Source organism: Staurois parvus, unplaced genomic scaffold (genome assembly GCF_062004578.1).
Source record: "Staurois parvus isolate SC_StPar_1 unplaced genomic scaffold, SC_StPar_1.0 ptg001906l, whole genome shotgun sequence".
Taxonomy (NCBI): domain Eukaryota; kingdom Metazoa; phylum Chordata; class Amphibia; order Anura; family Ranidae; genus Staurois; species Staurois parvus.
The window spans coordinates 1-17,918 of NW_028319702.1; the positions used below are offsets into that span (position 1 = coordinate 1).

Sequence of the window (17,918 nt, forward strand, 5' to 3'; positions counted from 1 at the left end):
CTCTCTCTTCCTCTCTCGTATCCCTTTTCCTTCCTCTCTCTTCCTCTCTCGTATCCCTTTTCCTTCCTCTCTCTTCCTCTCTCGTATCCCTTTTCCTCTCTCTCTCTTCCTCTCTCGTATCCCTTTTCCTTCCTCTCTCGTATCCCTTTTCCTCTCTCTCTCTTCCTCTCTCTCATCATCAGTATTTGCAGGTTTCCCTTCCTCCTCCTGGGTCCTCTCTGGTCTCTCATCAGATGGATGTGTTGAGACGTTTGCTGTGTCTGTCAGTCACTCTCCATCTCTCGGTCTTATAATGACATCCCCCCCCCTTCCCTTCCCTCCCCCCATTTCTCGCCCCCTCTATCTTTGTGTTGCTCCCCAGTTCTCCCCCCTCCCCTGTGCCATGTGACGATAGAATGAGACCACCCCAATGTAATCCTTGAAGGCAGGTCCCCGTGCATCTGGTGGGCTGTGACAATGATGATTGTGGCTTCGCAGCGCCGTGTGCAGGATTGACAGCAGACACAAGTGTCGCCTCTGCACCTTCCCGGCTGCCTACGTATTGTGCGTCTGTGGATTCCCTGCCCGTCTCTTTGTCAGGTGTCTCTTCTCCTCCCACCCCTTTCTCTCCGTCTGTCTGTCACTCCATCCTCCTCCCCTTCTCTCTGCCGATCGGGGAGAGAGATGTTCGTCTCTGTCTGGTACGCCAAAAAAATGGGGAGACGTTTTATCAGCAACGTCAGAAAAGCGAAGAAACAGCGGCAGCCGGTGAGTGCGGGTGAGTGCGGGTGTGTGGGTGAGTGCGGGTGTGTGGGTGAGTGCGGGTGTGCGGGTGAATGCGGGTGTGTGATGGTGAATGCGGGTGAATGCGGTGTGTGGGTGTCAGGATGCTGCTGTGTCATCCTCGGTGTGTGTGAATGGGGATGTCGCTCTCTGCAGTATCGTCATCTTACTATACGTGATATTTATCATGACATGACGTCACGCTCTGCAATACACAGGGGAGCGCTGTGCTGCGCAACAGCCGGGCATCTTCTCCTGAACTGTGACGTCTGGTGAGTCCCACAATCAGGTGTTGGGATCATTTCTCTGGATGGAGGATAATGTGTTGTACACATGGAAGGTAACGTTCACTAGGGGGATGATAGACGGGTGAACATCCATTGGAATACATTGTACGTGACGTAGCGCTCTCTATGACAACACGCACCTGTAGCTGGAAGTCCCATCATTCTCTAGCATCTCCACCAAACATCCTCCCTGAGATGTCGAGGAGCCAACATCCTGCATTGTTCTTCATGTTCCAGGGATGTGGATTATACCACGTCTGGGAGGACTGTAGGTGGTGCCGGGTGTGGGGCAGGATTGTAGATTGTGTGGGGCAGGATTGTAGGTTGTGCCGGGTGTGGGGCAGGATTGTAGATTGTGTGGGGCAGGATTGTAGGTTGTGCCGGGTGTGGGGCAGGATTGTGCCGGGTGTGGGGCAGGATTGTGCCGGGTGTGGGGCAGGATTGTAGGTTGTGCCGGGTGTGGGGCAAGATTGTGCCGGGTGTGGGGCAGGATTGTGCCGGGTGTGGGGCAGGATTGTGCCGGGTGTGGGGCAGGATTGTAGATTGTGTGGGGCAGGATTGTAGGTGGTGCCGGGTGTGGGGCAGGATTGTAGGTGGTGCCGGGTGTGGGGCAGGATTGTAGGTTGTGTGGGGCAGGATTGTAGGTGGTGCCGGATGTGGGGCAGGATTGTAGGTTGTGTGGGGCAGGATTGTGCCGGGTGTGGGGCAGGATTGTGCCGGGTGTGGGGCAGGATTGTGCCGGGTGTGGGGCAGGATTGTAGGTTGTGTGGGGCAGGATTGTAGGTTGTGTGGGGCAGGATTGTAGATTGTGTGGGGCAGGATTGTAGGTGGTGCCGGGTGTGGGGCAGGATTGTAGGTTGTGTGGGGCAGGATTGTAGGTTGTGCCGGGTGTGGGGCAGGATTGTGCCGGGTGTGGGGCAGGATTGTGCCGGGTGTGGGGCAGGATTGTAGATTGTGTGGGGCAGGATTGTAGATTGTGTGGGGCAGGATTGTAGATTGTGCCGGGTGTGGGGCAGGATTGTAGATTGTGTGGGGCAGGATTGTAGGTGGTGCCGGGTGTGGGGCAGGATTGTAGGTGGTGCCGGGTGTGGGGCAGGATTGTAGGTTGTGTGGGGCAGGATTGTAGGTTGTGCCGGGTGTGGGGCAGGATTGTAGATTGTGTGGGGCAGGATTGTAGGTGGTGCCGGGTGTGGGGCAGGATTGTAGGTTGTGTGGGGCAGGATTGTAGGTGGTGCCGGGTGTGGGGCAGGATTGTAGGTTGTGTGCGGCAGGATTGTAGGTTGTGCCGGGTGTGGGGCAGGATTGTGCCGGGTGTGGGGCAGGATTGTAGGTTGTGCCGGGTGTGGGGCAGGATTGTAGATTGTGTGGGGCAGGATTGTAGATTGTGACGGGTGTGGGGCAGGATTGTAGATGGTGTGGGGCAGGATTGTAGGTGGTGCCGGGTGTGGGGCAGGATTGTGCCGGGTGTGGGGCAGGATTGCAGGTTGTGCCGGGTGTGGGGCAGGATTGTGCCGGGTGTGGGGCAGGATTGTAGATTGTGTGGGGCAGGATTGTAGGTTGTGCCGGGTGTGGGGCAGGATTGTGCCGGGTGTGGGGCAGGATTGTAGATTGTGTGGGGCAGGATTGTAGGTGGTGCCGGGTGTGGGGCAGGATTGTAGATGGTGTGGGGCAGGATTGTAGATTGTGCCGGGTGTGGGGCAGGATTGTAGATTGTGCCGGGTGTGGGGCAGGATTGTAGATTGTGTGGGGCAGGATTGTAGGTTGTGCCGGGTGTGGGGCAAGATTGTAGATTGTGTGGGGCAGGATTGTAGGTTGTGCCGGGTGTGGGGCAGGATTGTAGGTTGTGCTGGGTGTGGAGCAGGATTGTAGATTGTGCCGGGTGTGGGGCAGGATTGTAGATTGTGACGGGTGTGGGGCAGGATTGTAGATTGTGTGGGGCAGGATTGTAGGTGGTGTGGGGCAGGATTGTAGATTGTGACGGGTGTGGGGCAGGATTGTAGGTTGTGTGGGGCAGGATTGTAGGTTGTGCCAGGTGTGGGGCAGGATTGTGCCGGGTGTGGGGCAGGATTGTGCCGGGTGTGGGGCAGGATTGTAGATGGTGTGGGGCAGGATTGTAGATGGTGTGGGGCAGGATTGTAGATGGTGTGGGGCAGGATTGTAGATGGTGTGGGGCAGGATTGTAGATGGTGTGGGGCAGGATTGTAGATGGTGTGGGGCAGGATTGTAGATTGTGTGGGGCAGGATTGTAGATTGTGTGGGGCAGGATTGTAGATTGTGTGGGGCAGGATTGTAGATTGTGTGGGGCAGGATTGTAGATTGTGTGGGGCAGGATTGTAGGTTGTGCCGGGTGTGGGGCAGGATTGTAGATTGTGTGGGGCAGGATTGTAGATTGTGTGGGGCAGGATTGTAGATTGTGTGGGGCAGGATTGTAGGTTGTGCCGGGTGTGGGGCAGGATTGTAGATTGTGTGGGGCAGGATTGTAGATGGTGTGGGGCAGGATTGTAGATGGTGTGGGGCAGGATTGTAGGTTGTGCCGGGTGTGGGGCAGGATTGTAGATTGTAGATGGTATGGGGCAGGATTGTAGATGGTGTGGGGCAGGATTGTAGATGGTGTGGGCAGGATTGTAGGTTGTGCCGGGTGTGGGGCAGGATTGTAGATGGTGTGGGGCAGGATTGTAGATGGTGTGGGGCAGGATTGTAGGTTGTGCCGGGTGTGGGGCAGGATTGTGCCGGGTGTGGGGCAGGATTGTAGGTTGTGCCGGGTGTGGGGCAAGATTGTGCCGGGTGTGGGGCAGGATTGTGCCGGGTGTGGGGCAGGATTGTGCCGGGTGTGGGGCAGGATTGTGCCGGGTGTGGGGCAGGATTGTAGATTGTGTGGGGCAGGATTGTAGGTGGTGCCGGGTGTGGGGCAGGATTGTAGGTGGTGCCGGGTGTGGGGCAGGATTGTAGATTGTGTGGGGCAGGATTGTAGGTGGTGCCGGATGTGGGGCAGGATTGTAGGTTGTGTGGGGCAGGATTGTAGGTGGTGCCGGGTGTGGGGCAGGATTGTAGGTTGTGTGGGGCAGGATTGTGCCGGGTGTGGGGCAGGATTGTGCCGGGTGTGGGGCAGGATTGTAGGTTGTGTGGGGCAGGATTGTAGGTTGTGCCGGGTGTGGGGCAGGATTGTAGATTGTGTGGGGCAGGATTGTAGGTGGTGCCGGGTGTGGGGCAGGATTGTAGGTTGTGTGGGGCAGGATTGTAGGTTGTGCCGGGTGTGGGGCAGGATTGTGCCGGGTGTGGGGCAGGATTGTGCCGGGTGTGGGGCAGGATTGTAGATTGTGTGGGGCAGGATTGTAGATTGTGTGGGGCAGGATTGTAGATTGTGCCGGGTGTGGGGCAGGATTGTAGATTGTGTGGGGCAGGATTGTAGGTTGTGCCGGGTGTGGGGCAGGATTGTAGATGGTGTGGGGCAGGATTGTAGGTTGTGCCGGGTGTGGGGCAGGATTGTAGATTGTGTGGGGCAGGATTGTAGGTTGTGTCGGGTTTGGGGCAGGATTGTAGATTGTGTGGGGCAGGATTGTAGGTGGTGCCGGGTGTGGGGCAGGATTGTAGATTGTGTGGGGCAGGATTGTAGGTGGTGCCGGGTGTGGGGCAGGATTGTAGGTGGTGCCGGGTGTGGGGCAGGATTGTAGGTTGTGTGGGGCAGGATTGTAGGTTGTGCCGGGTGTGGGGCAGGATTGTAGATTGTGTGGGGCAGGATTGTAGGTGGTGCCGGGTGTGGGGCAGGATTGTAGGTTGTGTGGGGCAGGATTGTAGGTGGTGCCGGGTGTGGGGCAGGATTGTAGGTTGTGTGCGGCAGGATTGTAGGTTGTGCCGGGTGTGGGGCAGGATTGTGCCGGGTGTGGGGCAGGATTGTAGGTTGTGCCGGGTGTGGGGCAGGATTGTAGATTGTGTGGGGCAGGATTGTAGATTGTGACGGGTGTGGGGCAGGATTGTAGATGGTGTGGGGCAGGATTGTAGGTGGTGCCGGGTGTGGGGCAGGATTGTGCCGGGTGTGGGGCAGGATTGTAGGTTGTGCCGGGTGTGGGGCAAGATTGTAGATTGTGTGGGGCAGGATTGTAGGTTGTGCCGGGTGTGGGGCAGGATTGTGCCGGGTGTGGGGCAGGATTGTAGATTGTGTGGGGCAGGATTGTAGGTGGTGCCGGGTGTGGGGCAGGATTGTAGATGGTGTGGGGCAGGATTGTAGATTGTGCCGGGTGTGGGGCAGGATTGTAGATTGTGCCGGGTGTGGGGCAGGATTGTAGATTGTGCCGGGTGTGGGGCAGGATTGTAGATTGTGTGGGGCAGGATTGTAGGTTGTGCCGGGTGTGGGGCAAGATTGTAGATTGTGTGGGGCAGGATTGTAGGTTGTGCCGGGTGTGGGGCAGGATTGTAGGTTGTGCCGGGTGTGGAGCAGGATTGTAGATTGTGCCGGGTGTGGGGCAGGATTGTAGATTGTGACGGGTGTGGGGCAGGATTGTAGATTGTGTGGGGCAGGATTGTAGGTGGTGCCGGGTGTGGGGCAGGATTGTAGGTTGTGTGGGGCAGGATTGTAGGTTGTGCCAGGTGTGGGGCAGGATTGTGCCGGGTGTGGGGCAGGATTGTGCCGGGTGTGGGGCAGGATTGTGCCGGGTGTGGGGCAGGATTGTAGATGGTGTGGGGCAGGATTGTAGATGGTGTGGGGCAGGATTGTAGATGGTGTGGGGCAGGATTGTAGATGGTGTGGGGCAGGATTGTAGATGGTGTGGGGCAGGATTGTAGATGGTGTGGGGCAGGATTGTAGATGGTGTGGGGCAGGATTGTAGATTGTGTGGGGCAGGATTGTAGATTGTGTGGGGCAGGATTGTAGATTGTGTGGGGCAGGATTGTAGGTTGTGCCGGGTGTGGGGCAGGATTGTAGATTGTGTGGGGCAGGATTGTAGATTGTGTGGGGCAGGATTGTAGGTTGTGCCGGGTGTGGGGCAGGATTGTAGGTTGTGCCGGGTGTGGGGCAGGATTGTAGATTGTGTGGGGCAGGATTGTAGATTGTGTGGGGCAGGATTGTAGATTGTGTGGGGCAGGATTGTAGATTGTGTGGGGCAGGATTGTAGATTGTGTGGGGCAGGATTGTAGATGGTGTGGGGCAGGATTGTAGATGGTGTGGGGCAGGATTGTAGATGGTGTGGGGCAGGATTGTAGATGGTGTGGGGCAGGATTGTAGGTTGTGCCGGGTGTGGGGCAGGATTGTAGATTGTAGATGGTATGGGGCAGGATTGTAGATGGTGTGGGGCAGGATTGTAGATGGTGTGGGGCAGGATTGTAGGTTGTGCCGGGTGTGGGGCAGGATTGTAGATTGTAGATGGTATGGGGCAGGATTGTAGATGGTGTGGGGCAGGATTGTAGATGGTGTGGGGCAGGATTGTAGGTTGTGCCGGGTGTGGGGCAGGATTGTAGATGGTGTGGGGCAGGATTGTAGGTTGTGCCGAGTGTGGGGCAGGATTGTAGATTGTAGATGGTGTGGGGCAGGATTGTAGATGGTGTGGGGCAGGATTGTAGATGGTGTGGGGCAGGATTGTAGATGGTGTGGGGCAGGATTGTAGATGGTGTGGGGCAGGATTGTAGATGGTGTGGGGCAGGATTGTAGATGGTGCCGGGTGTGGGGCAGGATTGTAGATTGTGTGGGGCAGGATTGTAGGTTGTGCCGGGTGTGGGGCAGGATTGTAGATTGTGTGGGGCAGGATTGTAGATTGTGTGGGGCAGGATTGTAGATTGTGTGGGGCAGGATTGTAGATGGTGTGGGGCAGGATTGTAGATGGTGTGGGGCAGGATTGTAGATGGTGTGGGGCAGGATTGTAGATGGTGTGGGGCAGGATTGTAGGTTGTGCCGGGTGTGGGGCAGGATTGTAGATTGTAGATGGTGTGGGGCAGGATTGTAGATGGTGTGGGGCAGGATTGTAGATGGTGTGGGGCAGGATTGTAGATGGTGTGGGGCAGGATTGTAGGTTGTGCCGGGTGTGGGGCAGGATTGTAGATTGTAGATGGTGTGGGGCAGGATTGTAGATGGTGTGGGGCAGGATTGTAGATGGTGTGGGGCAGGATTGTAGGTTGTGCCGGGTGTGGGGCAGGATTGTAGATGGTGTGGGGCAGGATTGTAGATGGTGTGGGGCAGGATTGTAGATGGTGTGGGGCAGGATTGTAGATGGTGCCGGGTGTGGGGCAGGATTGTAGATTGTGTGGGGCAGGATTGTAGGTTGTGCCGGGTGTGGGGCAGGATTGTAGATTGTGTGGGGCAGGATTGTAGATTGTGTGGGGCAGGATTGTAGGTTGTGCCGGGTGTGGGGCAGGATTGTAGATTGTGTGGGGCAGGATTGTAGATGGTGTGGGGCAGGATTGTAGATGGTGTGGGGCAGGATTGTAGATGGTGTGGGGCAGGATTGTAGATGGTGTGGGGCAGGATTGTAGGTTGTGCCGGGTGTGGGGCAGGATTGCAGATTGTAGATGGTGTGGGGCAGGATTGTAGATGGTGTGGGGCAGGATTGTAGATGGTGTGGGGCAGGATTGTAGATGGTGTGGGGCAGGATTGTAGGTTGTGCCGGGTGTGGGGCAGGATTGTAGATTGTGCCGGGTGTGGGGCAGGATTGTAGATTGTGCCGGGTGTGGGGCAGGATTGTAGATTGTGTGGGGCAAGATTGTAGATGGTGTGGGGCAGGATTGTAGATTGTGCCGGGTGTGGGGCAGGATTGTAGATTGTGTGGGGCAAGATTGTAGATGGTGTGGGGCAGGATTGTAGATTGTGCCGGGTGTGGGGCAGGATTGTAGATGGTGTGGGGCAGGATTGTAGATGGTGTGGGGCAGGATTGTAGATGGTGTGGGGCAGGATTGTAGATTGTGCCGGGTGTGGGGCAGGATTGTAGATGGTGTGGGGCAGGATTGTAGATTGTGCCGGGTGTGGGGCAGGATTGTAGATTGTGTGGGGCAGGATTGTAGATTGTGTGGGGCAGGATTGTAGATTGTATGGGGCAGGATTGTAGATTGTGCCGGGTGTGGGGCAGGATTGTAGATTGTGTGGGGCAGGATTGTAGATTGTGTGGGGCAGGATTGTAGATTGTGTGGGGCAGGATTGTAGATTGTATGGGGCAGGATTGTAGATTGTGCCGGGTGTGGGGCAGGATTGTAGATGGTGTGGGGCAGGATTGTAGATGGTGTGGGGCAGGATTGTAGATGGTGTGGGGCAGGATTGTAGATTGTGTGGGGCAGGATTGTAGATTGTGCCGGGTGTGGGGCAGGATTGTAGATTGTGTGGGGCAGGATTGTAGATTGTATGGGGCAGGATTGTAGATTGTGCCGGGTGTGGGGCAGGATTGTAGATGGTGTGGGGCAGGATTGTAGGTTGTGCCGGGTGTGGGGCAGGATTGTAGATGGTGTGGGGCAGGATTGTAGATGGTGTGGGGCAGGATTGTAGATGGTGTGGGGCAGGATTGTAGATTGTGTGGGGCAGGATTGTAGATTGTGCCGGGTGTGGGGCAGGATTGTAGGTTGTGCCGGGTGTGGGGCAGGATTGTAGATGGTGTGGGGCAGGATTGTAGATGGTGTAGGGCAGGATTGTAGATTGTGCCGGGTGTGGGGCAGGATTGTAGATTGTGCCGGGTGTGGGGCAGGATTGTAGATTGTGCCGGGTGTGGGGCAGGATTGTAGATTGTGCCGGGTGTGGGGCAGGATTGTAGATTGTGCCGGGTGTGGGGCAGGATTGTAGATGGTGTGGGGCAGGATTGTAGATTGTGCCGGGTGTGGGGCAGGATTGTAGATGGTGTGGGGCAGGATTGTAGATTGTGCCGGGTGTGGGGCAGGATTGTAGATTGTGTCGGGTGTGGGGCAGGATTGTAGATGGTGTGGGGCAGGATTGTAGATGGTGTGGGGCAGGATTGTAGATGGTGTGGGGCAGGATTGTAGATGGTGTGGGGCAGGATTGTAGATGGTGTGGGGCAGGATTGTAGATGGTGTGGGGCAGGATTGTAGATTGTGCCGGGTGTGGGGCAGGATTGTAGATTGTGGGGGGCAGGATTGTAGGTTGTGCCGGGTGTGGGGCAGGATTGTAGATTGTGCCGGGTGTGGGGCAGGATTGTAGATTGTGTGGGGCAGCATTGTAGGTTGTGCCGGGTGTGGGGCAGGATTGTAGATGGTGTGGGGCAGGATTGTAGATGGTGTGGGGCAGGATTGTAGATGGTGTGGGGCAGGATTGTAGGTTGTGCCGGGTGTGGGGCAGGATTGTAGATTGTGTGGGGCAGGATTGTAGATGGTGTGGGGCAGGATTGTAGATGGTGTGGGGCAGGATTGTAGGTTGTGCCGGGTGTGGGGCAGGATTGTAGATTGTAGATGGTGTGGGGCAGGATTGTAGATGGTGTGGGGCAGGATTGTAGGTTGTGCCGGGTGTGGGGCAGGATTGTAGATTGTAGATGGTGTGGGGCAGGATTGTAGATGGTGTGGGGCAGGATTGTAGATGGTGTGGGGCAGGATTGTAGGTTGTGCCGGGTGTGGGGCAGGATTGTAGATGGTGTGGGGCAGGATTGTAGATGGTGTGGGGCAGGATTGTAGGTTGTGCCGAGTGTGGGGCAGGATTGTAGATTGTAGATGGTGTGGGGCAGGATTGTAGATGGTGTGGGGCAGGATTGTAGATGGTGTGGGGCAGGATTGTAGATGGTGTGGGGCAGGATTGTAGATGGTGTGGGGCAGGATTGTAGATGGTGTGGGGCAGGATTGTAGATGGTGTGGGGCAGGATTGTAGGTTGTGCCGGGTGTGGGGCAGGATTGCAGATTGTAGATGGTGTGGGGCAGGATTGTAGATGGTGTGGGGCAGGATTGTAGATGGTGTGGGGCAGGATTGTAGATGGTGTGGGGCAGGATTGTAGGTTGTGCCGGGTGTGGGGCAGGATTGTAGATTGTGCCGGGTGTGGGGCAGGATTGTAGATTGTGCCGGGTGTGGGGCAGGATTGTAGATTGTGTGGGGCAAGATTGTAGATTGTGCCGGGTGTGGGGCAGGATTGTAGATTGTGTGGGGCAAGATTGTAGATGGTGTGGGGCAGGATTGTAGATTGTGCCGGGTGTGGGGCAGGATTGTAGATGGTGTGGGGCAGGATTGTAGATGGTGTGGGGCAGGATTGTAGATGGTGTGGGGCAGGATTGTAGATTGTGCCGGGTGTGGGGCAGGATTGTAGATGGTGTGGGGCAGGATTGTAGATTGTGCCGGGTGTGGGGCAGGATTGTAGATTGTGTGGGGCAGGATTGTAGATTGTATGGGGCAGGATTGTAGATTGTGCCGGGTGTGGGGCAGGATTGTAGATTGTGTGGGGCAGGATTGTAGATTGTGTGGGGCAGGATTGTAGATTGTGTGGGGCAGGATTGTAGATTGTATGGGGCAGGATTGTAGATTGTGCCGGGTGTGGGGCAGGATTGTAGATGGTGTGGGGCAGGATTGTAGATGGTGTGGGGCAGGATTGTAGATGGTGTGGGGCAGGATTGTAGATTGTGTGGGGCAGGATTGTAGATTGTGCCGGGTGTGGGGCAGGATTGTAGATTGTGTGGGGCAGGATTGTAGATTGTATGGGGCAGGATTGTAGATTGTGCCGGGTGTGGGGCAGGATTGTAGATGGTGTGGGGCAGGATTGTAGGTTGTGCCGGGTGTGGGGCAGGATTGTAGATGGTGTGGGGCAGGATTGTAGATGGTGTGGGGCAGGATTGTAGATTGTGTGGGGCAGGATTGTAGATTGTGTGGGGCAGGATTGTAGATTGTGCCGGGTGTGGGGCAGGATTGTAGGTTGTGCCGGGTGTGGGGCAGGATTGTAGATGGTGTGGGGCAGGATTGTAGATGGTGTAGGGCAGGATTGTAGATTGTGCCGGGTGTGGGGCAGGATTGTAGATTGTGCCGGGTGTGGGGCAGGATTGTAGATTGTGCCGGGTGTGGGGCAGGATTGTAGATTGTGCCGGGTGTGGGGCAGGATTGTAGATTGTGCCGGGTGTGGGGCAGGATTGTAGATGGTGTGGGGCAGGATTGTAGATGGTGTGGGGCAGGATTGTAGATTGTGCCGGGTGTGGGGCAGGATTGTAGATGGTGTGGGGCAGGATTGTAGATTGTGCCGGGTGTGGGGCAGGATTGTAGATTGTGTCGGGTGTGGGGCAGGATTGTAGATGGTGTGGGGCAGGATTGTAGATGGTGTGGGGCAGGATTGTAGATGGTGTGGGGCAGGATTGTAGATGGTGTGGGGCAGGATTGTAGATGGTGTGGGGCAGGATTGTAGATGGTGTGGGGCAGGATTGTAGATTGTGCCGGGTGTGGGGCAGGATTGTAGATTGTGGGGGGCAGGATTGTAGGTTGTGCCGGGTGTGGGGCAGGATTGTAGATTGTGCCGGGTGTGGGGCAGGATTGTAGATTGTGTGGGGCAGCATTGTAGGTTGTGCCGGGTGTGGGGCAGGATTGTAGATGGTGTGGGGCAGGATTGTAGATTGTGCTGGGTGTGGGGCAGGATTGTAGATTGTGCCGGGTGTGGGGCAGGATTGTAGATTGTGCCGGGTGTGGGGCAGGATTGTAGATTGTGTGGGGTGTGGGGCAGGATTGTAGATTTTGCCGTGTGTGGGGGGCAGGATTGTGCCGGGTGTGGGGGGCAGGATTGTAGGTTTTGCTGGGTATATTGGGCCGCCTGCCTTTCCACACACATGACCTCTAATGGCCTCCCAGTCTTAGGCTGGCCATACACTATACAATTTTCTGTCCAATTTCTGCCCAATTTTCTTTAGATTTACCTTCAACTGTGTAGTGGAAGGGCCCACCTAATTGGATACAATTGAAAGTGTTGTTTAGGTTTGACCTCATATTATATGGTCTTTGGTAAATTTAAAGTAATTTTCTAAAGAAAATTGTATAGTGCATGGCCAGTCTTAGTCCGTAGGGTTCAATATTGAGTTGGCCCCGCTCTTCCCACACACATGACCTTTAATGGCCCCCCAGTCTTAGTCTGTAGAGTTCAATATTGAGTTGGCCCCACCCTTTCCACACACATGACCTTTAATGGACTCCCAGTCTTAGCCCGTAGGGTCCAATATTGAGTTGGCCCCGCCCTTTCCACACACATGACCTTTAATGGCCCCCCAGTCTTAGTCCGTAGGGTTCAATATTGAGTTGGCCCCGCCCTTTCCACACACATGACCTTTAATGGCCTCCCAGTCTTAGTCCGTAGCGTCCAATATTGAGTTGGCCCCGCCCTTTCCACGCACATGACCTTTAATGGCCCCCCAGTCTTAGTCCGTAGGGTTCAATATTGAGTTGGCCCCGCTCTTCCCACACACATGACCTTTAATGGCCCCCCAGTCTTAGTCTGTAGAGTTCAATATTGAGTTGGCCCCACCCTTTCCACACACATGACCTTTAATGGCCTCCCAGTCTTAGCCCGTAGGGTCCAATATTGAGTTGGCCCCGCCCTTTCCACACACATGACCTTTAATGGCCCCCCAGTCTTAGTCCGTAGGGTTCAATATTGAGTTGGCCCCGCCCTTTCCACACACATGACCTTTAATGGCCTCCCAGTCTTAGTCCGTAGCGTCCAATATTGAGTTGGCCCCGCCCTTTCCACGCACATGACCTTTAATGGCCCCCCAGTCTTAGTCCGTAGGGTTCAATATTGAGTTGGCCCCGCCCTTTCCCCCGCACATGACCTTTAATGGCCCCTCCCAGTCTTAGTCCGTAGGGTTCATTATTGAGTTGGCCCCGCCCTTTGCAGCTATAACAGCTTCAACTCTTCTGGGAAGGCCATCCACAAGGTTTAGGAGGGTGTCTATGGGAAGGTTGGACCATTCTTCCAGAAGCACATTTGTCAGGTCAGGCATTGATGTCGGGGGAGGGGCACTGATGTCGGGGGAGGAGCACTGATGTCGGGGGAGGAGGCCTGGCTCGCAGTCTCCGCTCTAATTCATCCCAAAGGTGTTCTATGGGGTTGAGGTCAGGACCTTGTGCAGGACAGTCAAGTTCCTCCACCCCAAACTGGCTCCTCCATGTCTTTATGGACCTTGCTTTGTGCACTGGTGGGCAGTCATGTTGGAACAGGAAGGGACCATCCCCAAACTCCTCCCACAAAGCTGGGGGCATGAAATTGTCCAAAATGTCACCTTAAGAGTTCTCTTCACTGGAACTAGGGGGCCAAGTCCAACCCCTGAAAAACAACCCCACACCATAATCCCCCTCCTCCAAACTTTACACTTGGCACAATGCAGTCAGGCGAGTACTGTTCTCCTGGCAACCGCCAAACCCAGACACGTCCATGGGATTGCCAGACAGAGAAACGTGATTGGTCACTCCAGAGAACACGCCTCCACTGCTCTAGAGTCCAGTGGCAGCGTGCTTTACACCACGGCATCTGACGCTTTGCATTGCACTTGGTGATGGAAGGCTTGGATGCAGCTGCTCGGCCATGGAAACCCATTCCATGAAGCTCTCTACGCACTGTTGTTGGGCTCATCTGAAGGCCACACCAAGTTTGGAGGTCTTTAGCTATTGACTCTGCAGACAGTTGGTGACTTCTGCGCACTGTGCGCTTCAGCATGCGCTGACCCCGCCCTGTCATGTGACGTGGCCTACCACTTGGTGGCTGAGTGGCTGTTGTTCCCAGTGGCTTCCACTTTGTTATTATCCCACTAACAGTTGAGCGTGGAATATTTAGTAGCCAGGAAATGTCACGGATGGACTTATTGCCCAGGTGACCACCTATCACGGGACCACGCTTGGAGTCACTGAGCTCCTGAGAGCGACCCATTCTTTCACCAATGTCTGTAGAAGCAGTCTGCATGCCTAGGGGCGTGATTGTATACACCTGTGTCCATGGAGGGGATTGGGACACCTGAATCACATGATATGGAGGGGATTGGAACACCTGAATCACACGATATGGAGGGGATTGGAGCACCTGAATCACATGATTGGGGGGGATTGGAACACCTGAATCGCATGATATGGAGGGGATTGGAACACCTGAATCACATGATATGGAGGGGATTGGAACACCTGAATCACATGATATGGAGGGGATTGGAGCACCTGAATCACATGATATGGAGGGGGGGGACAATACTTGGGGCAATATAGTGTATGTCTTCACAGGTGACACCACAATGTAGACACAACTTGTAGGGGGAGGGTCAGAAAGCCGTCACCTCCCAATGGCACATTGTAACGGGACCAGAGGAATATCTTTTGAGAAGTGTTGAGTATTTCTGCCAGTACGTTGGGCCCATTAATGATGAAGAGTGATGAAGGATGGTGATGTCAGGCCTGTAGATATGAGAAGGATCAGCAAAGATTCCTCCATGGGCCGGGTTACATCCATGTCTGCTAGCCGTGTCTCCATACAACAGAAAGGTGGCAAGGGACCGCTCAGCAGTCTTGGTGCAGGATGAGCAGGTCCTTGGATCTCCACTAGGAGCAATGGTCACACAGCCGGCTGGTGTAGTGGATGAGCGGAGAATCGCTGTGAGGATTGCTGATGACTGTGAGCGGTTGAGGACCTCGGGGGTGGGATCTGGGACACAGCTATGCAGGTGTACTGGAGGAACATCTTTGTCACAGGCTAGGCCGCTGAGCCCTGCTGCCACTGAGTGTGGACCACCATTCTCTCACCGCACTCTGAAGAAAGCAAGCCCACCACTAGCACCCAAATATATCTACGATTTCCCACAATCCTTTAGTTGGGGAGCTTTCTGGGGAGTGTGGTTCAGAAAGGGCCCTGAACTACAGTGATGGATGGCTGCAGGACTACTAGTCCCACAGTCCTCTGCTCTGGTCCAGGAAGTAGACAGGAAGTGATGCAACAGTCTGAGTGACGGACACTAGAGGGGAACAACATGGTGTATGGTTCTGTTGGATCTTGTCCTCATGGTTCATGTTGCTGTAGTCGGCAGCTGGCTATATACAGTTGTGTTCAGAATAATATCCGTGTGATGATAAAAGTGACTAAAGCTGCAAATCCTTCTATTCCTTTTATTTCCATCCACACAAATGCATTGGGAACACGACACATTCTATTCCAAATCACAACATGAAGAAATATACATCAAATTTGTGTTGTTCCTCTAAAAAAATGGAAGAAAAGTGAATATTAGACGGTTCAAAAAAATGTCCGTGTTTGTATTCTTCTTTCCAAACTCCAACATTCACTATATAAACTGAGAAATGTTTGAAGATTTTGCTTTCCTTTGAATGACTTCATGAATATTTGGTTGTAGTCGCACTGTTTCTGAGAACTGCTGTACATCTGTGTTGCATGGAGTCCCCCAACTTCTGGCCCCTGTGATCAGGTATTCCAGCCCAGGATGATTGGACCACATTCCACACTTCTTCTCTATTTCTTGGTTTGGCCTCAGAAACGGCATTTTTGATGTCACCCCACAAGTTTTCTATTGGATGAAGATCCGGGGATTGGGCTGGCCACTCCATAACGTCCATCTTGTTGGTCTGGAACCAAGATGTTGCCCGTTTACTGGTGTGTTTGGGGTCGTTGTCTTGTTGGAACACCCATTTCAAGGGCATTTCCTCTTCAGCATAAGGCAGCATGACCTCTTCAAGTATTCTGATGGATTCAAACTGATCCATGATCCCTGGTATGCGATAAATAGGCCCAACACCGTAGTATGAGAAACATCCCCATATCATGCTGCTTGCACCACCATGCTTCACGGTCTTCACAGTGTACTGTGGCTTGAATTCAGTGTTTGGGGGTCGTCTGACAAACTGTCTCCGCCCACTAGACCCAAAAAGAACAATCTTACTTCCATCAGTCCACAAAATGTTCCGCCATTTCTCTTTAGGCCAGTCAATGTGCTCTTTGGCAGATTGTAACCTCTTCAGCACACGTCTTTTTCCCAACAGTGGGACTTTGCGGGGACTTCTTGCAGATAGCTTGGCTTCACATCGGCGTCTTCTAATTGTAACAGTCCTCACAGGGAACGTCACACCTTCTTTCATCTTCCTGGAGCTGATTGTTGGCTGAGTCCTCACAGGGAACGTCACACCTTCTTTCATCTTCCTGGAGCTGATTGTTGGCTGAGTCCGCCCCATGTTGGCCATTCTTCTATCCATTCCAATGGTAGTTTTTCGCTTTCTTCCACGTCTTTCAGGTTTTGGTTGTCATTTTAAAGCATTTACCATCATTTTAGCTGAGCAGCCGATCATTTTCTGCACTTCTTTATATGTTTTACCCTCCAATCAACTTTTTAATCAAGGTACGCTGTTCTTCTGAACAATGTCTGGAACGACCCATTTTCCTCAGAATTTCAGAGAGAAATGCACTGTAACCAGCATGTCCAACATTTGCTGCCTTCCTTCCTTAAATAAGGGCAATAATTGCCACCTGTTTATCAAAGAATGAATGACCTCACTAATAGAACTCCACACGGCTATTATTGTGAACATGCCCCTTTCAATGAGTGATTCAATGACACAGAATCAGCAGCATGCATGTCATGACTGTCGGGTCTGTTGGATTTCTATGACTCTACTACACCTGCTAGGAAATTATCTGCCATGTAGAAATATCATTTCCACCAAAAACAGTGATTGATCCGGTTAGTGATGTCTGACGGCTAGTATTTCCAACACAACTGTGTATGTGTGTGTGTGTATATATATATATATATATATATGTGTGTGTATATTTGTGTGTATGTATGTGTGTGTATATATATACAGGTGAAACTGGAAAAATGAGAATGTGGTGCAAAAGTTCATTGATTTCAGTGCAGCAACTTAGAAGGTGACACTAATATATGAGACTCATTCCATGCAAAGCAAGATAGTTCAAGCCGTGATTTGTCATCATTGTGATGATTATGGCTTACAGCTCATGAAAACCCCAAATCCACAATCTGAGGAAATGAGAATATTGTAAAAAGGTGGAATAATCTCGGCTCAAAGTGTCCCACTCTAATCAGCTCACTCAGCCATAACACCTGCAAAGGGTTCCTGAGCCTTTAAATGGTCTCTCAGTCTGGTTCAGTAGGAATCCCAATCATGGGAAAGACTGCTGACCTGACACCATCACTGACACCCTCCATAAGGAGGGAAAGCCTCAAAAGGGAATTGCAGCAGAAGTTGGATGTTCCCAAAGTGTTGTATCAAAGCACATTAATAGAAAGTTATGTGAAAGGGAAAAGTGTGGAAGAAAAAGGTGCTCAAGCAGCAGGGATGACCGCAGCCTGGAGAGGATTGTCAGGAAAAGGCCATTCAAAAGTGTTGGGGACTTTCACAAGGAGTGGACTGAGGCTGGAGTCAGTGCATCAAGAGCCACCACACACAGACGGATCCTGGACAAGGGCTTCAAATGTCGTATTCCTCTTGTCAAGCCGCTCCTGAACAACAAACAACGTCAGAAGCGTCTTACCTGGGCTAAAGAAAAACAGACCTGGTCTGCTGCTCAGTGGTCCAAAGTCCTCTTTTCTGATGAGAGTAACTTTTGCATCTCATTTGGAAACCAAGGACCCGGAGTATGGTGGAAGAATGGAGAGGCTCAAGGACACCGAGCATGGAGGAAGAATGGAGAGGCCCAAGGGCCCCGAGTATGGAGGAAGAATGGAGAGGCCCAAGGACCCGGAGTATGGAGGAAGAATGGAGAGGCCCAAGGACCCCGAGTATGGAGGAAGGATGGAGAGGCCCAAGGACCCCGAGTATGGAGGAAGGATGGAGAGGCCCAAGGACCCCGAGTATGGAGGAAGGATGGAGAGGCCCAAGGACCCCGAGTATGGAGGAAGGATGGAGAGGCCCAAGGACCCCGAGTATGGAGGAAGAATGGAGAGGCCCAAGGACCCCGAGTATGGAGGAAGGATGGAGAGGCCCAAGGA

The 17,918-nt window shown here is 53.6% G+C and overlaps 1 protein-coding gene across 5 annotated transcripts in view; it reads left to right on the forward strand.

The window, feature by feature from the left end:
- The first annotated feature begins 595 nt into the window (after positions 1-595).
- The window catches only part of LOC149433830 (disks large homolog 4-like), a 62,153-nt gene continuing 44,830 nt past the window's right edge, over positions 596-17,918 (forward strand). For 2 of the 5 annotated variants that reach the window (XM_089664389.1, XM_089664390.1), the window contains exon 1: positions 596-747. In XM_089664389.1, the coding sequence (XP_089520515.1) occupies positions 664-747 (84 nt within the window). In that variant the 5' untranslated portion in view covers positions 596-663. Of the gene's footprint in view, positions 758-1,049; positions 1,103-17,918 lie in introns of those variants that run through there. The other 3 variants (XM_089664394.1, XM_089664393.1, XM_089664391.1) reach the window with 3 other exon arrangements.